The sequence below is a fragment of the Phoca vitulina genome, unplaced genomic scaffold, assembly GCF_004348235.1.
Source record: "Phoca vitulina isolate PV1807 unplaced genomic scaffold, GSC_HSeal_1.0 scaffold102, whole genome shotgun sequence".
Taxonomy (NCBI): domain Eukaryota; kingdom Metazoa; phylum Chordata; class Mammalia; order Carnivora; family Phocidae; genus Phoca; species Phoca vitulina.
The window spans coordinates 198,061-213,010 of NW_022589805.1; the positions used below are offsets into that span (position 1 = coordinate 198,061).

Here is a 14,950-nt window from a genome sequence, read left to right on the forward strand (position 1 = left end):
AGGACAGGCCTTGTTAAGAACAGAATGCTCCGGGCCTATGTCAGAGTGGCTCATTTTCCCCTTCCCCTGCCTGAAGCCTGAGAGGTTTTGTTCTCTGACCTTCACTGTGAGAACCTGGCAGGTAAAACTCACAGAAGTACGTGGGTCCCCCTAAGAATGGGCCCTCCCTAAGTTTTATTAATTTGAACTTGTCCACTTTTAACCTCTAGAGATTCATCAGTTATACTTTGCTTTTTCCTGCCCCATGCATCTGCTCCAGTAAGCTGTGATTTTCTGTATTTGCCTGTTCCTCTGATTGGGCAGTGTTTTATCCTTTGACTTCAGTTCTCTGATGGATCTAAAAAGAACTGTTTTTCAATTTGTTTAGCTTTTTTATTGTAAGAACAGTAGTGACCGCTTCCAAACTCCTTACATGCCAGACTGGAAAATGAAAGTTTGTTGCTTTCATTTTTGAAAGATATTTTTGGTAGAGTAAAAGAATTCCTGGTGATACCTTTTTTCCCTTTCTTTCTATGTTTTAAAGATGTCATTCCATTGCCCTCCAGCTTGTAGGAGAAGTCACTTAGGATTCTTACCTTTATTTATCTATACATAATGTGCTTTTTTTTTTTCATGTTTATAAACAGTTTATTCAGTTCGTTACAGTGGGCAAGATCCCTGCTGAATGGACAGGTAGAAGCGAGGTACCCCTGGGTTAATGCAGGAGCCAGCGGCTTGCATGGGACTGACTGGGCATCAGGCAAGGAGGGAGCACCAAGGTTTCAGAGTCAGACCAGGCTCAGAGTCCCTGAGCCGAGGGTGGGCTAATGGCCTGACACTGACCGCTGCTTCCTTCTCACAGCTGGGCACCCTGCAGGGTGTGTCTTCAACATTACGTCATTTCAGTGATGTCAAGGGAACAGTTATTAAACTGAGCCCATGTCCTGGTGCACCTGAACTGTTGTTGCTATGTAAGTCACATGCTAGCATGCAAACCAGAATTTTAGAATCCTCCGGTAACGGTGCGCCAGAGTGATGATAACTCTGTATTTCTCCCTTAGCGCCCCCTTGCCTGTTTTCATTCCTACTTGAATTCCCATCTGTAAACCACATAGAGTGTTGATGAAAGTCTCACACACACAGCAAGTCTCTCAGATGACAAAGCTATTTCCAAAGCAGCATCTTGTGCAGTCTGTGACATTGAAGAAAGTGTCTCTGGTTAGCTGTCTTCTGTGAAAAGAGTCATCCACCCCTGACCGATGCCTAATTGAAAGCATAACTTAGAAGATAGATTTAGGAAGTAGAATATGGATAAAAATAGGAAACAAACATTTCTACTGTCTTAGGTCTCTGTGCCTTTCACAGAACTTCCAACAGTGCTGTGTTGGGACAGAGCATCTGGAGGTTCACAACCTCTGTGGTCTGTAGGAGACAGTATAAGGAGGGCCCGGGGAAGAATTTGCCATTTTCAGTGGAAAACTGAATGGTGGTTACTAATTATGATGACTTTGTACTTTGGATTTGCTGCACCCTTTTTTTATAGTAAGATACCAACTGGTTAAGAAATAAGGGTGTTTTAATTAATCCATTAAACAGATGTGAAAAGGAGCATTTGAAGAGGTGCAGTCTCTTTGAAAAATTGATCAGTCTCTTGAATTCAACATAGTATATTTGTAAATAAACCTATGGCATGAAAAAAAAAATAGGAAACTAACTCTAAAAAGCTATCGTCTATGGGGACTGGGCCAATTAATGACCAGTTCACAGATGGTCTCACTTGAGGGCTACAAAGTTGTTCACATAATTATTAGAAACCTACTGGAGTCCACAGCTGACAATCTGCAAACTGCTGGATAGAACTCAGTCTCTAGGTATGAGATGGTTAGAGTCTAGTTTAAACCTCTAACCCCTGAATCAAGAGGGGAAAGGCAAGAAAGACCTTATCTACTAGATTCTGTGTCTGCTGAAGTCTCCGGTGACATTTTGGCAGCAGCCGGTGGCAGTCCTCAGAGCTGCGCAGCGGGACCCAAGGCTGGGACCGTACATAATGTGCTCTTTAAAAGCCTGGCTTCTTTAAAGATTTTTTTCTTTGACACTGGTTTTTAACAACTTGATTATGATGTATCTTGGTGGTGGTCTTTTGAGGTTTATTCTCCTTGGGTTTTATTGAGCTTCTTGGATCTGCGAGTTTATAGTCTTGATCATATTTGGGAAATTTTACTTTATTTCTTCAGATACTGTTTCTGTCTCCTTTTTGCTCTTCTTTTTTCTGGGATTCCAGTTTATGCACATTGGCCTGCTTGTAGTGTCTGGTGTTTCTTGTTTGTTTTGTTTTGTTTTATCCGTATGCTTTATTTATTTGTGTGTGTATGTACTTTATTTTGAGTCGTTTCAGTTGCTATGTCTTTAAATTCTTTGATCTTTTCTTTTACAGTGTTGATCTGATGTTAATCCCATACTAATGTTTTTTCATTTCAGAGACTATTCTTACCATCTCTAGATCTTTTTATAGCTTCCATTTTCCTCCCCATCATGTACGTGTTTCCCTCTACCTTCCTGAATATGTGAAGCATTTTTATAGAATAATATTCATCATCCTTGTCTGCTAGTTCCTATATCTCTGCCTTTGCTAGGTCAGTTTCTAATGGTTGGTCTTCTTAAGGTCGTAGGTCGTATTTCGCTCTCTTTCACGTGCCTGGTATAGCAGTTACCATTTCACGCTTCATTGCTTGCTTGTGATGATGGAATGTTTCTCCCTTGCCAGCTAGCCTGATGCCAGTTCTCGCCATTGGGGGTGCTGGAGGAGAAGGGGCCTCTCTTCCTGGTTCTGTGTGTTCTGCTTTTTTCTGTTCTATGACACAGGCTGGCACATAGGACACATGGGAGCTCACTCCACTAAGTTTCTGTGGCACCTTTTCAGGCAGTTTCCTGGCTGCAAATTCAGCAGCACCCCTGTGGTGCCCGCCCTGATACTCTCTGTATGTCTGGAAGGGGTAGGCACTGCCAGGCAAGTTCCATGGGACCCCGGCTGGCCTCCTGGCAGCTTTCCCGTGAGTTCATCAGCACCTCTGCACACAGCTTCCCAGCTCATTTTGTTGGCACCCACACAGGTTGTTGTCAGCCTCCAGCTTTGGCCTGGGGCAACCCCGTGAACTTTTCACCATCCAGTGGGCTGTGTCCACCCACCTCCCAGGTGTGAATCCTTGCCTTGGGTACCTCCCTTCACCCTAGGGTATTCTGTAGAGTTCTCTTTTGTTTCCTTTCAGTTAACTCCTTATAAATAGTTAATAATTGTTTATACTAAACTTCCCTTGTTTAAAATACCATGTGGTTTCTGTCTCCTGGCTGGACTCCAGCTGATACACCTGGCCGTTTCCTTATTGAATACTGGACATTGTGAATTTATGTTGTTGGTTGCTGGGGTTTGTTATATTCCTTCAAATAGTGTAAATCTTGGTCTGGCACACAGTTAAGTTCCTTGGCATCAGGTGATTCTTTGGAGGCTTGCTTCTGAGCAGTGTTAGGGTGGGCCTTTGGTCTGCAGCTAATTTAGCCCCATTGTGAGGGGCAATGCCCTTCTGAGGATTCTACCCGATACGCTGTGAATTAGGAGGCTCTACCATGGTGGCTTGTGGGAACATAAAATAGGGCCATCCCTGTGTGAGCTCTGGTTCCATCTGCTCCTTTCCAGGGATTCCTGCCCTGGGCTCCTCGCATAGTTTGTCTCACACGGGTACAGATTCCTCCTCAGCTGCATATCTTGGAGCTCTGCCTGCTCTGCAGCCCCTCCTCCCTAGCACTCTGCCCCCGCGTCCTAGCTGCCTCCTTACCCTCCTGTCTCTTCCCCTGAGGGAGATGGCCGGCTGTCTGAGTTTCCCCTCCCCGCGCTGTAGCCCGGAACCACCTTGGCCGTGGCTGGTGCAGTCACAGGGCTCCGGCTGTTGGTTTCCCTTCTCGCTGCAATCTCCTCTGGTGACAGGAGACGCATCACATCATCTCTTGCCCAGTTTTCTGAGTTCACAAGGCCCTGTTACTCTGTCTTGAATGAGTACATAACCAAACAGATGAAACAGCCTGTCAGGAGCTTAATGAAATTCAGAATGGGGTTGGGGCCGGGGGGGGCTCTCTGGCTAAGCCAACTGACACTGTTAACACTCCTTCTTTTTATTTTATTAAGCAGTCACACGAATGGGAACAGGAAGATGGTACAGATTGGAAGACAGTGACATGGTGGAGGCCTGGGGTTCACCCCACAGCAGGCTCACCGTTACCATATTGTGTGGCTGTGTCCTTGCTGGGCTGAGGTGCTTGCGAGGATCGACGCCTCCTCACAGGAGCTCACGTGAAGAAAGGAGCTGATCACCCATGAACTTGCACAGGCAGAGTCCCTGGCCTGCTTCCGTGGCCCACCATGACTCCAGTAGTCTTCAGACGACGGGAAACTGGACCGACAAGGCCACCTACCTCTGGGCAGTCTGGCCTTGGCCTGGACTCCTCCCTGGCCTCCTGGGGCCACCTCTGCTTCTGCCCGAGGCCCTGTCCACGGCCACAGCTGGGTCGAGATGGCCACTGGTGGCCAGTGCTGCCCTGCTACACTTCCACTCTGAGGCAGGGACACTGATCCCTGGCTGGCAGCTGTCATGCAGGCAGCAAGAGGGGAGCCTGGAAAGCCAGCCTTGCAAGGTGAGTGGACGTGTTTTCTGAAGTGATATAGAAGTGGGGTGAGAACCAGTGCTGCTCCCCAGAGCCTGCAGTTTGTGAGCAGGCAGAGGTCTCTGCGACTGCCTTTCCCGTTGTCTACCCAGAAGCACCTTCCTGTCCCCACAGCCAGGACTCTCCCAGCCTCACAATCTTCCCTGGGGGTGGTACCCAGACCTCTGGGAGGAGAGTGGTGGCAGGGCCCTGAGTCTGCCCACATTCAGGGGTCCAGCCCCACAGCCAGGACTCTCCCAGCCTCACATTCTTCCCTGGGGGTGGTGCCCAGACCTCTGGGAGGAGAATGGTGGCAGGGCCCTGAGTCTGCCCACATTCAGGGGTCCAGGACAGGCAGGCACTCTGGGAGCCCCATGGCTCGGTGGGGTTCTGGGGCAGGACAAGTGCATCATCCTTCACTCGTGGCAGACCTGATGAGGCGTCTGTCCCGGAGGCCAGTTAAGGGGGAAGGCTGAGGCGCTGGGGTAGGATGGTTTAGTGGGAGCCTTTTCATGTGACTGAGCCCCATAGGCTCTCACTGCATGCATCCCTACCCCCCAGGGAAGAGTTCAGTTATGGGAACATTTCAGCTTGAAGCTTCCTGGGGGGTGGGAAACACCAAGGGGAGCTTGGGGACTGTGGTCTCCTCCACACTAGCAGAGCCACATTGCCTTAATATCCTACAGTCTAAGGTCCAGCGATGCTCAGAGAATGGGTGAACAGAGGCTGGGGACTAGTGGACACAGTAACCGGGGAGGTAGGGAAGACATGGGATCAGCCCTCCCAGCTGGCCCATCCAGGAAGGATTGGGCAGAGTTAGAAAAGATGCCGTCACTTAGTACTCAGACCTGAGGGTCAATGGTGAGAGCTTCAGTGGCCACTGTGTTGTGGGGCTGCACCATCTAATGGGTGGTGGCTCCTGGGACCACTGGTTCTTGTGAGGGTCCTTCTGGGCTCAGACATGGGCAGCTCCCTCCTCTCCACAGAGATAGGCCCACACCAGCTACTCTCTGGGGTCTGCTGTCTGACAGTCAGCCTCTGCCTGGGACTTCCATGACAGGATGAACTGGTCCTGTCTCTGCTTTCTGGCTGTGCTTTACCCAAGTACTACTCTGATAGCTCCTTAGCCTACAGGAGCCTTTCCCTCCCAGTAAGAGCTGTAACTTTGGTGCTCTCTTATCACCCTTGGTTCGATGTCTCCATCCCACAAGGATTTGGGATGTGGAGGCTGAGGAGCCTGGCCTGGTGGCGGAAGCCTATCCCTTCACTCATTCATCAGTGAAGACTGGGTCAGGCCCCCTTTGTGTGAGATGCTCACACTTAGATGGGGACAGCCAGAGCAGCCTGAGAGGGTGGAGAGCATCTAAAGCCATTGTTCTGTCAAAAAGGCCCCTCTCTGATGTGAACATTTCATTCAGCAGCCACTTGGTGAACACCCACTATGGGTCATGGCTTGTTTAGGTGCTGATATATAAGCCCTAGCTGTCACTGGACTGCATCCAATATGACAGAATGTACATTATTAGATGTGATTGGTGGTAAGACAAAAATAAGGATAGAAGGACAAAGCGTGTTAAGTAGGATGCTATGGTGAGGTGACATCTGGGAAGAGGCTTGAGTGAAGGAGGGGCAAGCAGTATGCCCATCTGGAGGCAGAATGCCAGGTAGAGGGACAGTGCTAAGGCCCTGAGGCAGGAGCCCATTTGGGAAACATGTTTGAAACTGTCAATGTGTAACAAACTATAGCCCCATGGCCAGTCCTAGGCAGGAAGCACAGCAGTTACTTGCACTAATTATAAAAAACCAGCACTGCCCATCTGGCCAGGAGGGAAGGGTCCCCAGAGAGGAAGCAGGCCTGGAGCTGGCAGTCTGCAAGCCCCAAGGCTCCTTCTCTAAGAGCGAGATGGTAGACCTCAGCTGAGGACACACGCTCCTGTTCTCTGAGAAGCTATAGAATGAGCTTCTAGAATGTAGAATTGCTGTGTCCTGCTGCCGTCTTCATTGTAGGACTGAGCTGGTAAGGAGAGATACCAGAGGGTTCAGACAAGGACACAGAGGTCTTCAGCCCCAGAGACTCTTGGTCAGGCAGAGGGACATGGCCTGTGTTCCTTCTGGCTGTCGCTCATTGGTTGGCATACCTCTGCACAGGCCACGTATAGCTCAGAGATGTCCGTGTAGCCTGTGCTAGCCAGACCAGCTTGCAGAGTTATCAACCCACATCCTTTCACCCACCATGCCTGATGCTGAGTCAGTTTACCAGGTACCCTGACAAACAGGACTGGGCAGGGTGACAGACCCACCCAGAGACTATGGTATTGGAGTTGTCAGACACGGACTTTAGCTGATTAACATATTAAAGTAAAGAGAGAAGATGCAGAATTCCACATAGAATTCATAAAAAATTAAATGAAAAATCTGAAACAGGAGAGCATGACTAAAATTTAAAGTTCAGTAAGTGGACCTTTCTACCCTAGGGTTAGGGGTTAGGGTAGAAAATACTCCGGCAGACACCACCGCACCTAGCCCACACTACCCTCTGAGCGTCCTTGTCCTGGGCCCCCGGGGCCCTGCTTGTCTCTTCTGTAGACCCCCAACCTTGGGCAGCGGGGGGGGTTCCTGCCAAGGAAGGTTCTTTGTGCTTGGAGAGACTGGCGGGTCTTTGGAACTTGGAGAACATGTTTCAGTGCAACTTTGTTGGAAATACTCTTGGCATGTTGGAAGAGCTTTGTGATGCTAATGAAATCTTTGGGGCCCTCAGATTCATTGTCAGGAACACAAGCGTGTTTTTATTTATGGTCTTGGGCTAAATGTATGCTAACCTCTCAACATACGCCTTAGAAACTGCCTTTTTACACAGTTGTATTTTTGTTTGCTTCTCCCCTGAATGCAGAGTGCAGAAAGGTAGCATTGAGGACTGGTGGGATTGGGGAAATGGAGGCCCGTCTGGTTTGCAAGGGGCACACACACGCTTTTCAGGCGTCACATCGCGGGTCCTGAGTGCCACCTGTTGCACTGATGTGATGGGCATGGGCACAGGCAGGGGTGAGGACATGGGGGCCAGGGCTGCTGCAGAGCATGACTGACGATGTTTTGGATCATAGCAATTTAGGTGCATGTTGTTCTGAGGAGTTTTCCACCCTGGGTTAATGGTTTCTTTATAATGAACAGAAATAAATTCATGAGGGATGGTGAGGTAAGGCAAGGTCATGGGCCAAGGCCAGCGTGCTGACCCACACAGGTTGTTTGACATGGATTAAAGCAATGTCATGGCAAAGACATCAGCCTTTTATCTGAAGGAAAGGATGGAAGCCCCTTGTCTTCTAAACTGCTCTGTGGGGCAGTGAACACCCTTCCCACAGGGAGAGAAGGAACACAGGTTGAGTCTGGCTGAGGGGAGGCAGGCCTGCGGGGCCGTGACAGCTGTGGTTCCTGGGAGGTTCTCGTTCCTGGGAGGCCACTTGGATGCCCCACAGTGTACCCTGTGCTTCAAGACAGGAGGCCTTGCCGGGGTCTCTGGAGGGTCCTTGAGGAACGGACGTCCTCTTAGCCAGGAGGGTGCTGAGGGAGGTGTGGAGCAGGTGAGCACGTAGCCCCACTGTGTTATGCATTTGTCATGGCGCGCCTTCTGTGTTCCAGGCACTGGTTTAGGCACAAGGAAGTTGATGGACAGGCTGGACGAGGTCTCTGCTCTCGTGGGGTTTGTGTTCCAGTCCAGAGGTGGGCCTTAAACGAGTGTAAATAAGTAAGAGCAAACACATTAAAGAACAAAGAAAACAAGTGCTAAAAGTAATGAAAGAGATGATACTGGGACCATGTTGGTGGTAAGGATTGTTGGGGAGAGGATGACCTCCCTTAAGAGGTGACGTTTGAGCTGAAACCAGAATGACAGGGCAGCCCAGCTCTGCAGGCGGAGCAGAGGCCCAGAACTAGAATCGCTTCAGCTTTCGTCTCAAGGACTAGGAGAAACTGATGACAGATTGTAAGCAGAGGAATAACATGATCTGATGGCACATTCACGAGACGTGCCGGGTCCTGTGCGGAGACTCAGATCATGGGGTGGATTTCCGGAAGCAGGGAGACCACGGGTAGGCGTTGCATGTGTCCGGGGAGGACTGGCATGGTGGCTGCAGAGGCAGAGTGAGTGCAGACGGGGACTGCATTTGGGGTTGCGCTGAGGGAAGGCAGGGAGCCAGGTGAGTCTGAGGTATCTGAGCATCTCAGTGGAGGCGGGGCAAGGGCATCCAGGGATATAGTCTGCAGTCTGGTTCCTCCGTAGCAAGTTTGCAAAGCCCACTGGATGTCAGTGGAGGTGTCCTGGTCGCAGCCAGGATGGGGGACAGAGCCCCATCTCCGAGGAGAGTCAGGAGTGTTTCCTGCACAGGTGGAAAACCACCGTCCCTCTTAAGGCTGCTGGACTGCAGGACCTGACAGCTGGTCACCGTCTCCCAACACAGAGTTTCTGACAGCTTGAAATCCTTCTTCCTCACGTTCCACATCCAGTATGCCACCAAGTCCTGTCCTAAGGCCACAGCGCTCTCCCGCCTCACCATACCTTCCGTGTCAGCCACCCTTGTCCCTTCACCTGGAGGCAGCCTGCTTGCCTTCCCTCCGCCTGAGCCCAGCCCTGCTCCTCATGGTTACCAGAGGCACTTCCTAACATGCAGACCTGGGCATTTAAAGTATTTTGAGTGATTTCTTTTTTAATATTAACTTATTACTTCATTTTTAAAATTTAGGTGTTTGTTTTTTTTTTTTAAGTAATCTCTCCACCCAACGTCGGGCTCAAACTCATGACCCTAAGATCAAGAGTCACATGTTACTCTGACTGAGCCAGCCAGGTGCCCCCAACTTCTTACTACCTCATTTTTGGATGATGCCTTGTATTTAGTTATGGATTACAAATGTTTTGATTTATAGAATTTTTTTAAGTTATGGAAAATTTCAACATATTCAAAAGTAGAAATTAGTATGCTGAACCTCCATGTGCCCACCACCTAGCTTCAGGGCCACATTTTGAAGCAAATCCCAGATAGCATATAATTTCATCTTTAATATTTCAGTGTGACTCTAAAATTCAAGGATTGGCAGCTCTTTCTGCCCATGAGTCCTGTCCCTTTGCTTTAATAAAAACAGGTTTTTGCACCAAAAAAAAAAAAAAAAGAATCCAAGGATCATTGAAAGCATATCCACAATGGCATGACCACACCTAAACATTTAATACCGGCCCACCTTGGTGTTTGGTTCAGTTGCAGACCACCATCATAATGTGACTGTCACAATAAAGTGAGCCAGATGAATTTTTTGGTTTCCTAGTGAATATAAAAGTTATGTTTACAGTATCCTGTAGTCTGTTAAAATATGCAATGCCATTATGTCTAAAAAACAATGTACAAACTTTAATTAAAAATTACTTTATTGCTAAAAAATGCTACCCATCGTCTGAGCTTTCCGGAAGTCATGATCTTTTTGCTGGAGGAGGGTCTTGCCTCGATGTTGGTGGCTGCTGACTGATCAGGGTGGTGGCTGCTAAAGGTGGGGATTACTGTGGCAATTTCTTAAAATAAGACAACAGTGGAGTTTGCCACCTTGATCGACTCTTCCTTTCACGAACGATTTCTTTGTAGCATGTGATACTGTTTGATAGCATTTTACCCATGGCAGAAATTCTTTCAAGATTGGAGTCAATCCTCTGAAACCCTACGGCTGCTTTATCCGCTAAGTTTACAATAAATATTTTGTTGTCATTTCAACAGTCTTCAGAGCATCTTCCCCAGGAAAGATCGTCTCAATAAAGCACTTTCTTTGCTCATCCATATGAAGCAGCTCCTCTCATCTGTTTAAGTTTTATTCTGACATCTCAGTGATTCAGCCCTATCTTCACGCTCCACTTCTTTTTTTAGTATTTACTTATTTAAGTAATCTCTCCACCCGACATAGGGCTCAAACTCATGACCCCGAGATCAAGAGTCGCTCACTTCTCTGCCTGAGCCAGCCAGGCACCCGAGGCTCCACTTCTGATTCTAGTTCTCTTGCCATTTCCACCACATCTCGGTGACTTCCTCCACTGAAGTCTTGAACCCCTCGAAGTCATCCATGAGGGTTGGAATCAACTTCTTCCAAACTCTTGGTAAGGTTGATGTTTGATCTCTTTCCATGAATCACAAATGTTAACGGTGAATTCTTTCCAGAAGGATTTCAATGGACTTTGCCCAGATCCGTCAGAGGAATCACTGTCTAAGGCAGTTACAGCCTTACAGAATGTATTTCTCAATAATAAGCTTTGAAAGTCAAAATTACTCCTTGCTCTTTGGGCTGCAGAATGGATGTTCTGTCACTGGGCGTGAAAACAACATGAATCTCATTGTCCATCTCCATCGGAACTCTTGGGTGACCAGGTGCATTGTCATGAGCATTTTGAAAGGAATCTTTTTCTGAGCAGTACGTCTCAACATGTGGGCTTACTATTCAGTAGATCATGTTGTAAACAGATGTGCTGTCATCCAGGCTTTGCTGTTCCATTCAGAGAGCACGGGCAGAGTAGATTTTGTATAATCTTAAGGACCCTAGGATTTTCAGAGTGGTAAATAAACATTGGCTTCAACTTAAAGTCACCAGCTCTTAAATTAGCTCCTAACGAGAGAGTCAGTCTGCCCTCTGAAGCCGGGCACTGACATCTCTATTCTAGCTATGACCGTGCTAGATGGCATCTTCTTCTGTTTATAAGGCTGTTTTGTCTAGGTTGAAAATCTGTTAGTCATTGTAGCCACCTTCATTAATGATCTCATCGATCTTCTAGATCCCTTTCTGCAGCCTTGTATCAGTACTCACAGATTCATCTTGCACTTTTATGTTGTGGCTTCTTTCCTTAAACCTCATGAACCACCTCTGCTTGCTTTGTGCTTTCCTTCTTCAGCTTTCTTACCTCCCTCGGCCTTCATAGGTTTGAAGAGATGACCTGGCTCGGGATCACGCTTTCATTTAAGGCAGTGTTGTGTCTGGTTTGATCTTCTATCCAGCCCATTAAAGCTTTCTCTGCATCAGCAATAAGGCTGTTGCGCTCTCTTATTTTTGTGTGTTCACTTGGAGTAGTATCTTTAATTTCCTTCAAGAACTTTTCCTTTGCATTTACAACTTGGCTAACTGGTATAAGAGGCCTAGCTTTTCGTCTGTCTTGACTTTCAATGTGCCTTCCTCACTAAGCTCAGTCATTTCTAGCTTTGGATTTAAAGTGAGAGATGAGTGACTCACTCCTCCTTTCAGTTTCTAAAGGCCACTGTCCAGTTAGTAATTGGCTTGATTTCAGTACTGTTGTGTCTCCAGGAATAGGGAAGCCCGAGGAGAGGGCAAGAGATGGGGCAACAGCCAGTTGCAGGAGCGGACGGAACATGCACAACACTTTGGAGTGTGCTGTCTCAACATCGGTGCAGTTTGTGGCGCCCCAGAACAGCTACACTAGTAACATCCCAGATCCCCGTAGTAAGTGCGGTAAGAATGAAAACGTTTGAACTCCTGCGAGAAGTACGCGAATGTGACACAGACACGGAGTGAGCAAGTGGTGCTGTGGGCACCGCGGTGCTGACAGACGTGCCTGAGGCAGGGTCGTCATAGAACTTCAGTTTGTGTGAAGCGCACTAAAGCAAAGAGCAGTGAGCCCAGGTGTGCTTGAAATTTCCTCACTTACCACACCAGTGTTCTCATGTTCCTGATTGCCTCTTAAGTGATTTGTTTGTTAAGCAAATGTTCATTTATTTAGTTAGGGTTTTTTTTTTTTTTTAAGATTTGATTTATTAGCGAGCAGAGTGAGGGCAAAAGCAGCGGTAGAGGGGCAATGGGAGGAGCAGACTTCCCGCCAAGCAGGGAGCCCAACATGGGGCTCAATCCCGGGACCCCGGGATCATGACCTGAACCGAAGGCAGACACTTAACGACTGAGCCACCCAGGCGCCCCATTTAGTTAGTTATTTTTTAAGTAGGCTCCACACCCAGCATGGCGTCCAGTGTGGGGCTCGATCTCAGAACCCTCAGATCAAGACCTGAACTGATACTGAGTCGGACGCTTAACCAGCTGAGCCACCCAGGCGCCCCAAGGAAATGTTTGTTTAAACGATTGAGATCCATTGTTTTACAGGATCCATATTGCATTAGTAATAGAACTCATATTTCATTTTATTCTCTGAGTTCCTCCTCTCTCCTCTTTTTTTTCTTTTAAGATTTTATTTATTTGACAGAGAGAGGCACAGTGCGAGAGGGAACACAAGCAGGGGTAGTGGGAGAGGGAGAAGCAGGCCTCCCGCCAAGCAGGGAGCCCGATGCGGGGCTCGATCCCAGGACCCTGGGATCATGACCCAAGCCGAAGGCAGACGCCTAACAACTGAGCCACCCAGGCGCCCCTCTCTCCTCTTTTTCTTAAAATTTATTGATGAGACCATCCTTTGTCCTGTAGTTTCCCACAGTCTGGATTATGCTGCATCCCCATGGTGGTGATGACTGATGTGCTTCTGTCCCTTGTAAGTTGGTACTGAGATCTAGAGGTTGCATATATTTGCATTGGTTTTGGCAAGCTACTTTCTAAGTGCTGTTGTGTCCTCTGTTCAGGTGTGGACAGCTGTTGTCTTCTGTTGACTTAGTAACCACTGATGATCAGTGCCTACATTAGGGGTTGCAAATTGCTGAGTCTCAAATTCTGGCAGTCATTCATTGCTTAGCTGGAATTCATTGCTTAGCTGGAATACTCCTATATAAACAAATTGCCCCTCAGTAACCATTGAGCAACTCGGTGGTACCATTTACATAGGAAGGGCAGGGAGATTTCTTGATTTTTGACTGTTGGCCACTTTGCAGACTAACAAGCGGATTCCCCAGCATCTCCCAATGGTGACTGATGAATTTTTTATATCAGTATGCACTCATGCATTTAAAAACAGTTGAGGGGCGCCTGGGTGGCTCAGTTGGTTAAGCGACTGCCTTCGGCTCAGGTCATGATCCTGGAGTCCCTGGATCGAGTCCCGCATCGGGCTCCCTGCTCGGCAGGGAGTCTGCTTCTCCCTCTGACCCTCCCCCATCTCATGTGCTTTCTCTCTCATTCTCTCTCTCTCAAGTAAAATCTTTAAAAAATAAAAAATAGAAACAGTTGAGATCACAATTATTCTCATCAGCAGTTTGTAGATTTGAGAATTTGTGAGAAGATAGGTATTCAGTCTGTTAGAAATGATGAAGGCTGGAAGAGAAGGCATATTCAGTATAGGAAACTGTAGATACAGTAACTCAGGCATATTCATTATGTATGTGTTAGACCCAAAGGTTCTCATTCTCAGTTCAGAGCACCCCTATGTAAGGTTCCATAATTATTCTGAGGGACTGCCTAGGCCAAAAATACCTAACAGTTCCATTAATTAAATAAGTCTAAACAACTTAAGTATTTATGTCCTAGCAACTTAGAGACATTTGGAAAAGTAATATACAGTCCCTAACTCACAATGGTTCGTCTTAAGAGTTTTGACTTTATAATGTGCAAAAACAATATGCATTCATTAGAACCCATACTTTAAATTTTGAATGTCGATCTTTTCCTGGGCCGATAATGTGCGGTAGGATCCTCTCTCGGGATGCTGGGCAGTGGCAGGAACCCCAGTGCCCAGTCGACCACACGGTCACGAGGGTAGCGGTCGATACCCTTGGCAGACGTTCTGTTTTTCACTGTCAGTACAGTATTCAGCAAATTACATGAGATATTGAATGCTTTATTATAAAATAGGCTTTGTGTGGGAGGATTTGGCCCAACTGTAGGCTAATGTCAGTGTTCCGAGCACGTTTAAGGTAGGCGAGCCTAAGCTATGGTGTTAGGTAGGTTAGGTGTATCAAGTGCATTTCAACAGTATTTTCAACTTGCAGTGGAAGGTTATGGTTCTCAGTGTGGTTACAGCGGTTACCAGGACATAACCCTTATTATAAATTGAGGAAGATCTGTGCATATGAATTTGAAGAAGAAATATTTTCAGTAAGTCACCAGAATTACTTAGGAATGGAACGTAAGCCTGTTGGGCACTTTTACAGTCATGGAATCAGAGTGGACGCTGCCATCACTGGTGCGTGCTGCACACGGAGTGTCACACGGCGAGAACATTCTCAGTAACTGCAGAAACCTAGCCCTGCAGGGACCTGCAGCATCGGAGAGGAATGTAGCAAGAGAAACTGTTGAAACCGTGAGCACCTAAACCACAGTGTCCAGCCATGTCGAGTATCACTGTTCCCCCTCAGGAGCTGCGTGTCCTGTGGCGCCC

At 47.6% G+C, this 14,950-nt stretch overlaps 1 protein-coding gene and 1 pseudogene across 5 annotated transcripts in view; both read left to right on the forward strand.

Moving 5' to 3' along the window:
* Window positions 1-14,950, forward strand: part of DNASE1 (deoxyribonuclease 1) — a 44,453-nt gene that overhangs the window by 23,708 nt on the left and 5,795 nt on the right. For 3 of the 5 annotated variants that reach the window (XM_032397703.1, XM_032397700.1, XM_032397702.1), the window contains exon 2: window positions 4,157-4,662. In XM_032397703.1, the coding sequence (XP_032253594.1) occupies window positions 4,345-4,662 (318 nt within the window). In that variant the 5' untranslated portion in view covers window positions 4,157-4,344. Of the gene's footprint in view, window positions 1-4,156; window positions 4,663-14,950 lie in introns of those variants that run through there. The other 2 variants (XM_032397701.1, XM_032397704.1) reach the window with 2 other exon arrangements.
* LOC116627811 lies at window positions 245-1,548 on the forward strand (annotated as a pseudogene).